We start from the raw sequence: 13,668 nt of genomic DNA, 5'->3' as shown, positions 1-13,668 counted from the left end.
CTCTTCATTTAAAAGGCAAATTAAAAAAGAACCTAGCATTAAAACTCACAAGGATGAGAGAATTGGGCTTCCAGTAAGTAGGAGCAATCTGGTCTGTTAACCAGGCGGTGACGGCTTTGGCAGGCTTGACGCTCAGCTCTGAAACAGACTGAGCCATATAGTTCACACCATCCAGCAGCCTCTGCGCAGCATTGTTGTTGTCCTTCAGGAATCCATCAGACTGAGACGGAAATGTGAAAGTGAATAAAACTTTGCTATTTAAATAGAGGAAACATAGGGGAAAAAAAACAGGAGATTTCTCTCACCCCTGGCCAGACATGCTGGATCTCAGTCCGAACCACTGTATCAACAGGGTCCTGGTTCCCATACCAGTATTGCCTACTTCTATATATCACAGAGCAGTTTGGACACTCAATCACATATCTGCAAAGAAATACCACAACTCAGTCCTGTGTGTCTAAATGAACTGAAGTAAATGCACCTTTGTACAACTATAATCCAATAACACCACTCACCCAGACCAGGCGTATATGGCCAAACCAAACCAAGGTGAGTCAGAGGATGCCGTCGTCTTTGGAACCACAATCACCTCTTTGCCACTCTCATAACAAGCCTGGAATAGCAGGTTAACACATAATGTCAGACCTGGGCTGGGTTTCCCGATAACGATGTATCTTAGCTCTTAAGAGCGCTTTCTACGTGCAAGATTACGAACGCTCGCAGCAATTCTACGAGCGTTTCCCAAAAATGAACTTAACATGAACGCGCGAGAACGCGCTCTACGTGCTACTTAAAGAGTCGCTGTCCATTCGCGAAGTTCTGAAACATAACCTTATATGGAATCGTATTCTGAACGTTTAACCTAATAATTGTCATCTGTTGTGGATTAGCAATCAAGACAAGTCTATATAAAGCACCTACAGGCGGAGGCACTGACAAAATGGCTGAAAAAAAAAAACGTAAAAAAAAAAGATGTAATTTTTAACAGATTTAAAGGATTTGTTTTATTTATTTTTTGTTCATTCATTTCATTTTGATTAAAATTATTAAATTAAATTATTTTAATTTTTTTGTTTTGTTTTCTGACCTTTTTAATTATTTAATTTATACATTAATTTAACCAACAACAAAAAAGAGTAATAAAGTGTACAATAAAGTACAATCAAAACCTTATATTATAATCACATTGCATTTGAATAAAGCTAAAGGTGTAATCTGCCGGTTGTCATGCAGGTGTCCTCATAAATCTGTCTTCTTACGATGCACTTGGGGATGTACGATTACTCCAGAGCACTCGTAGATCTACGAAGATTTTCAAGTGCTACTTAAGCTACGATGCTTTTGGGAAACAGACCGTAATATTAAGATCAGTCGTACGATCAACTTAGACTTACGATGCTTTTGGGAAACGCAGCCCTGGGCAGTCACAGAATATGTATAGCTGGTAAGGTCAGGTCATGTGTTGCATTGTTTAGGACCTACCTTGCAGGTGTAGATGCGATTATCGTAGTGTGCTGAATAGCGGCACCGGTGTTTAGCCTCATGCGCCACACCCTCTCGTAGGTGATTCATGCTGTTTTTACAGCCAGAGCTAAAACACAAACAAACAAAAAAAACCTGTTCTGAATATATGTAATTCAGAACAGGCTTCAGTATGGTGTACATACAAGGAATTTTCCACCTGCATTACAAGAGTTAAAACTAGCTTAGTCAAACATCTAATTACTAGTTTAGCCAGCTGAGTGGCGCTGCACAAATAACTCCTTTTGAACTGTTTTTATTTTTATTTTATTGATTTGATTAAACTCATTTTTAAACCAACTTTAGGTAGGTGATGTGTTGGCATCATAACTGAACATTTAGCAATCTAAAAATATAATACATCAAATATATACAAATATTATTTTTATTTACTAAAAATTGTTGCTCAGGGACTTTTGAGCATTGGCTCAATTGAACTTGTGTTGTCTTTAACATTCATTCAAAGGGTTTGTCATTTAACAGGCATCAAATGGAACAAGTTCTACACATCCCCACCCCTTGCATGGTCATTTGTCTAAATTAATCAAGCCTTGTTTTTTTTAAAACCATATTTAAGTTCAACCCCGATTCTGTCAAGGCCTTTGTCGGAAAGAACCAAATTGCTAACATGACTTAACACTTATATCTGATATCCATAACATTACCATTCAAATGTTTTTTGAAAGATATAATTAAATTCAGCAAGGATGCATTAAATTGATCAAAAGTGACAGCAAAGATATTATAAAAACATTTCTATTTTAAATAAATGCTGTTCTTTTGAACTTTCAATAAAAATTGAAAACAGTTGTAATAATATTTCACAACATTAGTGTTTTTACTGTATTTTTGGTCAAATAAATGCAGCCATGGTGAGTAGAGTAGAGTAGAGTAGAGTAGAGTAGAGTAGAGTAGAGTAGAGTAGAGTAGAGTAGTTGTATGTGAGAGTCAGGAGCAGCTTACCCACAGCTGAGGCAGATGCTAGAGCAGGTAAAGTATTCATCTGGAAAGAAAGAGTTGCTTGCCAGATGCTCATCAGGAATCTCTCCACTGAAGCATTCACTCAAAGCCTTGTGAACAAGAGCTTCATCATTAGCTTGATACATAAAAATGTATAACTTAAAATAAATTGCTAGTGCTCAGGATTTGTAAGCAGCCATTTGAGGAAAACGGACCTTCTTAATAGGTTAAAAATTAAATAGAAAAAAGATTTTTGGAAAAAAGTAATTCAAACCAACACTTCCACCCTTTCATGTAATCGATGAGTTAAATGTGTGATTGAGCTTATTAATAACAAAAAAAAAAAACGATTTACCTGCAATGCCTTGTAGATGACACCGGCAGACCGTGGGGATCGTGTAGTGTTGTTGTCTAACTGCTGCTCCACGCTACGCAGCAGACCGCCGAAGTCAGTCGGGGGGTTGTGGGTGCGGGTGCCCCGGTACTGAATAGAGCTGAATGCTTCCGGAAAGAGGCCAAGCTTTCTGAAACGTTCCTGAAGAAGCCGCTCAGCTGATTCTGATGGCTTATCTACAGCGCACAAGAGAGAGATTCATTATTTTGCTTGCTTTATCTATTTCAATGTAATTTCTATTGTTTTGTGAATAGGACAGCAAAGTGGAAAGCATCCAAAACTCAGTAAACTGACCTGAGCCTAATAACTTGGTGTGGACTGTCTCATGGAAGATTATAACAGCGGGACCCAGAGTCGAAAGGGGCACATCCAAACCACAGCGGGCAGTCGTAGCTTTCAGCTCCTTCGTAAAATGCTTTAGGTACGCATCTGACGCATCCCCGAGAAACTTGAAAAGATCATCATGAAGCCGGTCAGCATGTGTCCGATAGATGACCAGATCAGACACTGCAAGCACCTTCAGGAGGAGGCGGGTTCGCTGTCCTTGGTTAGCTCCTGCCCCCAGGAGTCCCTCTGTGTCAACAACCACCACCTTATGAACAGGGTCCATTGCTGCCCACACCCCAACGGTGCAGGATTCCTGGGTTGGGGATGTCTGGAACACTTCACGACCCAGAAAGAAAGTGTGATTGAGGGTGTGGGATTTGCCCTCTCCAGTATTGCCGAAAATGGACACCACCTTCAAGAGCTCATCAGGCCTGCAGCCTAATTTCCTCACAAACTCCTCCTCATCCTTCAGCTGTTCCGGTTAAGGAAATAAACATAAGCCATATACTTAGGCAATATCACACAGTTACGAAAAACAAAAAAAACAACTAGTAGTTTGAAAAGAAGAGAAAGCATAATGCTTTGTCACAATGCAACGCACAGATTAAAAGACAGTCTGGAACTTGGGTCGCGTTCCCTCACTGCTTAAGGCAAGTGGTGCTCACTGCAGAGCCAAATGACGTCCAGCTCCCCCTCTCTGGACATTATGGGTGGAGTTATATATATGGTTTAGGCAGGGATGTCCAATCCTGCTCCTGGAGGGCCACTGTCCTGCAGAGCTCCAACCCCAATCAAACACACCTGAACCAGATAATCAAGGCCTTAGGCATTCTAGAACCTTCCAGGAAGGTGTGTTGAGGCAGGCTAGAGCTAAACTCTGCAGAACAGTGGCCCTCCAGGACTGAGTTTGGACACCCCTGGGTTAGGGTGTGGTTGGGCCATCTAGCTCCACCTATAATGTCCAGCGAGGGGGAACTTGACATCAAGCAGCGGGCGTTCAGGGGCATTGCGTTAGGATGAAATCGCGTTCCAGGGTGAGGGTTTCCCCTTGGCTTAGCACAGGGATGTCCAGGCCAGATTTCAACTTTGGTGCCCGGGACTGCTCAAGGCGTTCTGTAACCACTCCCCTCCATGATTTCCACTTCCCACTCCAAACTAACTAGTGAGAGAATCCTTGCTCCAAGTGACCATTGTCTGTGTATCATTCGTTGTTTTAATATTCCATTAAATAAAATTTGGAAAATCGAAAAAGGAATTGTGTCATTATTGATTAACAAATACAATTAATAAAAACAAATAACGATTTTTTGATTTTACACAAGTTAAAAATAGGAAATGACAAAAAAAACCCTACAGTAGTCCAAATCCATGTGTCATTAGTTCCTTTAATTTTCAATTAAGACAAATTAAAAGAACGAATGATACATAGATTATCATGGAGTGAGAGAAAAGGTTTAAAAACTTTGCTCAACTTTGCTTTGCCCTCGCGGACGCGTAAAGTATAACACTAGCTTTATGGGATGGAGGGATAGAGTTGTGGGTAGGATTAGGGTGTTGTTGGTATTCTAGCTCCACCCACTAGGCCAAAATTACATTCACTCCTCCTCACTGGATGTGTAGCGAGGCGGAGCTAGACTTAAGCTCCACCCATTTGCTCTGCAGTGAGCATCGTCCCGAAGTCAATGGGTTTTTTGAATGGGGTTTTGGTTAAATGGCTGAAATAAGGTCTGTGGTCAGTGTGGTGAACACAAGCTCAAAGCACTTTCACATTTTATTCTACAACGTAAAATACATCATATGTGTCTTGAATAAGGCAGTTGCTAACAAGTGGATAAATGGGACTACAGAGGCTGTCGATGAGATTAAACGTCATCACGCCGAATAGGTCAGCTCAGTTCACTTCTACAGCATCGTTATGGTAATAATTGTGCTCTTACAAACTATTCTAATCAAATGTTTTTAGATAAAAACTAAGAGTTGTCTGAAGCTTAGTGGTGGTGGTGATGTTGAATTCATGGGACTGTGGTGTCGTTAGTTTTTAGTCTACCTTTAGCTTTTTACTTCTGGCGACTGCATTTGGGCTTCAAAATTCACAAAAGTTGTTTTCAACTGTGATGATTATCTTGAAGGACAAAATGGACAAAACGACAGCGTGATGCTAACTGCCGGTTGGCCTACAAAGTGACATCATACCAGCACCACTCTATTTGGGCCTAATGGGTGGAGCTAGAATATCCAACCACACCCTAACCCTTTAAAACCCTACCCACACCTCTATCCCTCCACCCCATTAGATGTCCAGAGAGAAGGAGCTTGGACGTCACTTGATTCTGCAGTCAGTACCACTTTGGAGCAGCCTCTCGCAGAATGCCTTACCTGCATGTCTTCCTTTTCATCCACCAGAAGAAAGCTGATGACTTTCTCCAGTTTAGCTTTCAACGCATCCAGCTGTTCATCCCCAGTGCTGCAGTTCTTCTCCGCGGGTTTACAGGGAGGGTAGGCAGTGATAGGGTGCTTTCTTTTACTGACCCCGCTGTGAGTCCGCTTTTGACAGTCCAAACACAGGTTGATTTTACATCCCTGACAGCGGACCACTGCTCTCAGCCGCCCCCCGTTCGGAACCCCACCGTCCCCTTTACATGAATCGCAGTAGGGTACGTGGCCAGGTGCGATTCGGATCCTGTCGTGGTTCCTCATGCGCTCCTGGCGGTGGAGCTCCAGCTCGCAGCGCATGCACTGCAAGCTGCCGCATTCATCGCACTCGAAGGCGGCCTCGTCAGTGCCACCGCAGGCGTAACTCTCCTGACAAACCAGGACACCGTTCACCCCCTTCTCCGCTGAAGAGCCCTGACCGCTCATTATACGTCTAAATTGAATAGCGAGGTAGCACACCGAACTGAAACAACCGAATTTAAAGTACTAAACGCTCTCTGTAAATATACCGACTGGTTATCCCTCAGAAAGTTGAACCAACTAACTTACAGCAGAGACCAACCTAAATGTACAATCAACCAGAGAGATGATATATTATACCTCATGAATGATGCGTCTGAGTTCTTCTTAAACGAAATATCTTACTCGTTTGCCTTGAATTTCATTGGAATTCTAAATGTGTTGTCAAATTATGACACTGGCTTAAAATCAAATATTCAATATGAACTATAAATAGATCAGTTGACATCCGTAAGCACTGGCACTAAGTCAGACTAAAGTCTAGCTTTCTGGCTGATGTAAAAGTGACCAAGCAGTCTAAAGTGTCTAAACTCACAAACTACAATCGAAATGTGTTTATTGACAGACGTAAACACTAAGAAAACAGCTACATTCGAGTATTGTTATCGTCCTGGGCTTTTGTTACTCAAGCTAACTAAGATTAGCATACGTGTCTAGTATAAAATATCCTCCAATTTCAAAGACAACAGATACTAGGGGGTTAGAAATATGATTTCTGCTGCTGAATTAATGATTATTTAGTATCATACAGACTGTCCTTAAAGTATGTTCACCCAACAACACATTGATAAACACAGCTTTGACCGAACAAAACAAGCTGATTTCGAGCCAGAATCACACCGCAGTCTTCATCAAATCAGCCGCTGAATTCCCTAAAACATCGCACACGACAACGACTCTTTGATAAACACAAATTAATAAGCCGGTTGATGTCAAGATAACTGTTTTTCCCCACCAGCTTGTAAAACGATTCCCCTCCCCGGTAGATTCGGGTGAATGTTGTTGCCAGGTCAGATCAGCTGATCGGCTTGTTTTCACTGTAGCTGCAGTCGAAGGTTACCAGACGCAAAGCCAGATGGGAAATGGAGTCCATTCTCTACAAGCAACATTTACTTTTATCATGACATGAATTCAATTTCAGGTAAGTGTTAGGATAAGGAGAGGTTGACAGATATAAGATATATGATTGAAAAAAAAAAATAAAAAAAAATATTTTTTTGGGGGACATAATTTAGGAGACAGAATAATAACATTGGGCATTCATATCTGAAAAAGAAGTGCACAGCCTAATTGTATTAAATTGAATTGAAGTGTGTGTGTGTGTGTGTGTGTGTGTGTGTGTGTGTGTGTGTGTGTGTGTGTGTGTATATTTATATATATATATATATATATATATATATATATATATATATATATATATATATATATATATATATATATATATATATATATATATATATATATATATATATATATATATATAAAGAGTTCAGATGCAAAAGCCTCTAAGTGCCATCTGAAATTTTCTTCTAGAATGATAATTTTCATCAAGCTCGTATATTTAAGTTCAATAATTTCACTTAAATGGCAATGCAAATTACCTATTAATTGTCATTTAAGTGAAATTATTTAACTTTAATATACAAGCTTTATAAAAATTATAATTCTAGAAGAAAATTTCAGATGGCACTTAGAGGCTTTTGCATCTGAACTCTTCATATATATATATATATATATATATCATACTGAAGTAGGCTACACCTTTTAAAAAATGTCAAATTAAATGGTTGAAGTAGCCTACATTTTTAAATGAATGTGTTTTAATATCTTTTATTGTACTTTATAAAAGCACGCTTATTTTGATGTGTTGACTAACATTCTAAAACACATGAACTCGATTATTACTGGTTTATTTGTAAATGTACTTAATTGCAACTTCATTACAAATCTGTAGCCTATACATAGTTATATTTAAATACATGATATGTCATTAGAATTGAAATTAAAGTAGCCTATATTTAAGTGTACAATAAATGCAGGTCATGTCAGTACATTTGTCCGTACACGTAAACCATATTTCGAAGACAATAGAAGTAAATATGAAATTATGTATAAAGTAAGTTCTACTTAATAAAGAAAATTATTTTTGTAATATGTAAAATTAGCTATGCTAAAGTGTAAAGTGCCTCCTCTTTTTCATTTCAAAAGTCACTTTTCATCACTGGTTACATAAGTCATTGTAGTAACTAGTTCAGGATAGACTAATGAAAAGTGAGGATCTGAGGGTCAGACATACAGACATTCAAATCATTATCGTGTTGGTTGTGAAAATTCAACACGATAGCCTACATGAATCTTGTCTAATTTTCACAAGTTATTTTTTATTATTATTTATTTAGGAAACATGTATTTTAAAGAAATGGTTGACACCCATCATACACAACACTACAACCATGATCTATATAAGGTAATTTAGATCCTTGCTACAACCCAATTGACTGCCCGTCTCTCGCTACGCCTCATTTTCATTCACGTAAAATCAAATAATAGGCCTATCTACCATAAAAAGGCCCATTATAACTAAAATAATATTTAAGGTCAACCGCAATTCTCCTCCAAACTCCAGTCCAGTAGATGGCGGAAATGCATATTTTGATCAAGATGCCACCGCCATACTGTAAGAAGAAGATTTCAGTGGCTGTTGACAAATGACAAACAAAGCTAGTTAAACTCAACTCCTCATTCACATAATATTCTGACAGCGAGATAATGGCTGAGGAAGAGTTCACAGACATAAATGGCAACTCAATTTCTTTAGACTGCCAAACTCACTCTGCTTTCTGCAGAGAGTTTACTGTCACCTCACCGAAACTGTCCTTGCGCAAGGTGATGGTGTGCACCTGCTTTATATGGTTATTTGCTTATGCTATATTTTTCTTCACCGAGGTAAGAACGTTTTATAATGCAAATAATATGAACTCGTAAGCATATTTAATTGTATAATACTAAAATGAGATTATTATACTGACTGTTATTAATGCCTAGAACACTGCGGTCCTGTCGAGTGCCATCATCCTCACGCTGGCTGGGATGATGATTCATATTCATTTTGTAAAAGTGGACCATGAGACTCTTCTCATAATCGGCTCCCTCGGCATCCAACTGTCTTCATCTTACGCATCTGGACGAGAAAGCACGACCTTCATTGAGATGAGCAAGCTGAAAGACATAGTCATCAACGAGGCCGTTTATATGGTAAACAAAGTATTTGACTCTCGTGCATGATGGACTTTGTAATCTAGAAAAATAATAATCACTCCTTGGATGTTTCCACCTCAGCACAGCATCATATACTATCTGTGCATTCTGATCAAGGACCCGGCAGAGCCTGAGACTGTGACAAGCGTCGTCCCTCTATTCCAGGTATGAAGCAGATGTATAGGAATCACTCTGTGATGCTGTATAGCATGTCATATATAAATACCCCATTCATTCATTCATTCATTCAAATTAACACGTTGCATTCTTCCGTCAGAGTTCAAAGCCTCGGCTGAATTGTTTGGTTCAAGTCTACAGGAGCTGTCAAGAGATTCTAGCAGAGACCAGATGACGCAGAGGTAATGGTGCATAGCATACTATACATGTTTTACATAACTAGCATAGTTCTGTCTGTGTCTATATATGTTTTATGTCTCTATTTCTTTTACTCAACAGTCTTCCTTTGAAACAGGATAAAGATTGGAAAACCCCAGAATGGACCATAAGCGTATTGTTGGTAGTATTTGTATTGTTAACTACACTACATCTTTCTGTTACATATAGTAGTTTGTTAGATTCATGTCTCACCTCGTTTAAAAACATTATTTTATGATCAGGAATTTTGTATTTCTCATTGGTTTATTTTTTTTCTATATTAATGTTGCAGTATAATATCCATTTGTTTTTCCTCAGTGTTTCTGACCTTAAATAGCCACTAGGGGGACATGTGTGCCAATTTTTGGAAACTGATGCAACATAAGTTTATTAAATATTAATGATTTCCTATTTGGTACAATAAGGTTTCATTTGTTGACATTAGTAAACTGCATTAGTCATCATGAACTAACAATGAGTAATACTTCTACAGCATTTATTAACCTTAGTTAATGTTAATTTCAACATTTACTAATACATTTTTTTTAAATCAAAAGTTGTATTTGTTACCATTAGTTAATGGACTGTGAACTAACATGAAAAATGAACAGCTGTATTTTTATAAACGAACATTAGCAAAGGTTAATAAATACTGTAAAAATATGTTGCTCATTGTTACTTTATGTTAGTCAATGCATTAACAAATATGACCTTATTGTAAAATGTTACATTTTAATTATTCATTTTTGTTTGATTTTAATAAATGTTTATATTAAAGAGTCAAAATAAAAACTGTTTTAATTAAATTTGAATTGCAAATACTGATTTGCTTGATGAATAAAAACAATACAGAGATTTTATTTTAAAGAAGTATAGAGAATCAATGCATTATTCAGCTATTAAAGCAGATCTTATTGGCCACCATTATTGTGGGTCACTTGAGGGATTATGCTAATCCATCTCATTCGCTTTTTGACGGGTCAGCATTTGATTGTGTTCCAGTTTTTGTCAGGATATCTTGTTATCCAAAGCAGTTTATGTCTGAGAGCTAGCATACAGGTTCAACTCACTCTAACTGGATTTATCTGAGCTCTTTTTGCAGAATTCAGAGCACTACCAATAAGTTACTTGTCGATGATTTTTTTCGGATAAATTACATAGTTGAATCAATTATTTTATTGGTGTCAATTTTTAAATTATGTTTAAACACTGTAAATACCAAGTGGACATATATACTGTATAGAGTAAATGCTTTCTAGAGGTCAGACAACAGAAGGCAAGTGAACCTTTTTTTGCAATATCAGTTTCATAGTATTTCTGGGGCACAGCTGTTGTGAACATCCATCACACTACTGTAGATCTTACTGTCTTCTGTTGTTTCGTGGACCACAAATCTAGGTTTTTTTTTGTCGTTGTTGCTGTGTTTACCTTTTTTTTATGATTCCACTAATCATTACTTATTCTGAGGAAATGTTTTCCATGCCACCTCTGTATTTATATAGTCTACAATTTCCTTATAGGAACTCGCTCGAGCCTGTTGCATATAGACAAGGGTTAAGAGTTGCCATTCGAGTTTACCGTTTTTGGAAAAAGAAAGAGAAACCACCCATATTTATTTGAGTTCATGGTGCTTTGTGTTTACACCCAGTGAAACATTCCCTTCACTTTTGAAAGCAACTATCAACAATGATTAACACAGATTCCACTCTAACTTTTGCTTAAATGAATATTCTGGGTTCAGTACTTAAATGACAGCATGTCTGGTGATTGCCACAGAAAATAATTTCAACAAAAGAAAGCTAAAATCTGAGTTAGTGAGGCCCTTACAATAGAATTAAGTGTGCTAATCTGAAAATGTACCTAGTATAGCCACAAGATGTGAACAACATTTGTGTTAACATGACTCTAGTGTAAAAAAATAATAATCGCTTACTAACCTTTTCTGTCTGAAGACTAAATGCTTTTGAAACCGTTATATTGTGATTTTTTTTCTTTTTTTTTAATTTTACAACTGTTCTCTGTTTTCATATATTGTAAAATATAATATTTTTGTGGAAACCGTGATGAATTTTTTTTATATAAAATTATTTTGAGCAGTTATTTTAGTATATAATTGAAATAGATTTTTTTTGCAACATTTCTTTACTGACACTTTAGATCAATGTAATGCATCCTTGCTGATTAAAAGTATTAACTCCTTTCAAAAAATATCTTGAAATATAACTGACCCCAAACTTTTGAACGGTAGTACTAGTGAAACAGTTTACAACTTTGTTCCCACAGCAACGTAAAACGACCATAAAAATGACTAGAACAGCTTTACAGCTCAAATAAGTTTTAACCAGAATTAATGTAAGTGATTTTATAAAAAATATAAACTTAGAATTTCTGTTTTTAAATCCTGCATAACTTTGCCCCTTTTGCTTTTTCTTTTTTTGTCTCATTGTAACCTTTTTTCTTTTTTTTTGTTGAAAAACTAAGGAAGAGTCAAAATTATTTTTTGCGAATATTAACAACATTATGCTACAAATGCAGTTGATGGGGCTTAATTCGTATTGAAGTCCTGCTTGAGCCCGAATAGAACCTAAAGGTCAGAGTTCAGAGATCTTGTTGTTATTCAAATACTGTTTCCCATGTAGCATTGCTTCATTCCCCTCTGACCATTTGGAATGACCGTTCCCGTAGAGGCTGTGAAAACAACTGAAGGGTTTAAAATGATCCTGTTAGGTTGCTGTGAAGATGCTCCTGACAGGATAATCATCCCTCCCGGAGGTGCGAACCTCCCAGGAACTCTGCTCGGGGGGGTGTCGGTGGGGGTTTGGCTGTCCTACACTCTCCAGCCACCCAGCGGAGCACATCATAAACAAGCTGTCCACCATCAGCACTTTTACAATTAATGAAGCTCTATATAACAATAAAATATCAGGGTGTTTAGCTGCTCGGGTTGATGTGTTTATACCGTGTCCTCCTTATGCGGTTAAATGACGTTAACCACGGTTTATATCTTTTTGTATACATAAACACTCCAGAGGCACGTGAGCACCCTTGGTTTATAAACTAAAGTACTCAAGTGATAAAACTTGGCATTTTCAGCTCAAGTGGGAGGAAGCCTTCTTAAGGACTCTGTTTTGGCCTTTTAAAAGCAAAGGATATTGATCTTACCCTCTTTTGAGACTGTTTTAATGCACATTTAATGTACATGCCATTTAAAGTATTTAAACAGAGACCCCTCGTCAGCTGAATTTAATGGCTACATCTGATTGCCCGAAGGATGGGCTGTTTTTAGGAGGGAAAAGTTGTGTGGGAAGGGTGCAGGAACCCCGCTGTGATGGGAGTTCCCCTCCCAGCACCACTTTGCCTCCCTGTGGACTTTTACTATGTGCTAAGGTGTAACATTCACAGGCCATGAGGCAACACAAAAACACCCTGGTGATAGAATATGGACCACTAAAATGACTCCCTTCTCCAGCTGTAATATTTTTGTCATTGGCCACAATTTTTTTTGTGTGTGTGTGCAGTTGCTAACTCGTTGGATGTACTTATATACCAGGAAGCGACATAAACCCTACCTAAACTATGTCTGTGTGCTTTGTCTATTGTGTAATAGTATATGCAAATAGTGCTGAGCAACACAATCTGGAAAATCTAACTGAATCTGGCTTCTAATATGCCAAAGCAGCCAATGTGAACTTGTTCAGAAGTAAATCAGGATGTAAAGAGGGCATTATAAAGCCTTTAAAAGGAGAAAGATGGATATTTCTACTCAGGAAGCTATACTGCTGTGCTTTTTCAACTCTCTCCATCCCCCATACCTCTCTGAATAACAAAACTGTTACTGGAACTTAAACCAGAAAGACCACCCCTTCAGCCTCAAGTTTTCATTTGAATCTTGGTTCTAAACTCTCTCGCTTCTCTTGATAAACGTGTGCTGAAACGTTGACAGGTGTTGCGGCTGTGCATTGTCACCTGAACGTCTTGCGTCTTGCCAATTTACCTATTTATTTGTTAAAGTTTCAAGCATGTCAGCTGTAGCTCGATATAAAATATTGTCTTTTTTTCAGCTTCAGTCAGGTACTCAGCCTCTCTCTTTCCCTGAGGTT

The 13,668-nt window shown here is 38.0% G+C and overlaps 2 protein-coding genes across 2 annotated transcripts in view; one reads left to right on the top strand and one right to left on the bottom strand.

Moving 5' to 3' along the window:
- Window positions 1–6,192, bottom strand: part of zfyve1 (zinc finger, FYVE domain containing 1) — a 7,885-nt gene extending 1,693 nt beyond the window's left edge. Inside the window, exons 1-8 of the mRNA XM_081378984.1 lie at window positions 5,579–6,192; window positions 3,170–3,674; window positions 2,837–3,051; window positions 2,485–2,591; window positions 1,483–1,591; window positions 516–613; window positions 306–423; window positions 46–220 (exon numbers count right to left, since the gene is read on the bottom strand). Of these exons, the coding sequence (XP_081235110.1) occupies window positions 46–220; window positions 306–423; window positions 516–613; window positions 1,483–1,591; window positions 2,485–2,591; window positions 2,837–3,051; window positions 3,170–3,674; window positions 5,579–6,061 (1,810 nt within the window). The 5' untranslated portion in view covers window positions 6,062–6,192. The remainder of the gene's footprint in view (window positions 1–45; window positions 221–305; window positions 424–515; window positions 614–1,482; window positions 1,592–2,484; window positions 2,592–2,836; window positions 3,052–3,169; window positions 3,675–5,578) is intronic.
- A 2,362-nt stretch (window positions 6,193–8,554) lies between these two features.
- On the top strand, window positions 8,555–11,770 carry pigh (phosphatidylinositol glycan anchor biosynthesis, class H). The gene is made up of 5 exons (XM_081378562.1): window positions 8,555–8,881; window positions 8,981–9,190; window positions 9,275–9,358; window positions 9,471–9,552; window positions 9,650–11,770. Exons 1-4 carry the CDS (start codon window positions 8,705–8,707, stop codon window positions 9,543–9,545), a joined length of 546 nt encoding a protein of 181 aa, XP_081234688.1. The 5' UTR covers window positions 8,555–8,704; the 3' UTR covers window positions 9,546–9,552; window positions 9,650–11,770.
- The last annotated feature ends 1,898 nt before the right edge of the window (window positions 11,771–13,668 follow it).

Source organism: Scardinius erythrophthalmus (genome assembly GCF_964197995.2).
Source record: "Scardinius erythrophthalmus genome assembly, chromosome: 11".
In the NCBI taxonomy this organism is placed as follows: Eukaryota; Metazoa; Chordata; class Actinopteri; order Cypriniformes; family Leuciscidae; genus Scardinius; species Scardinius erythrophthalmus.
The sequence above is the reverse complement of the archived record's forward strand: the minus strand, read 5'-3'. Positions and strand labels throughout refer to the sequence as shown.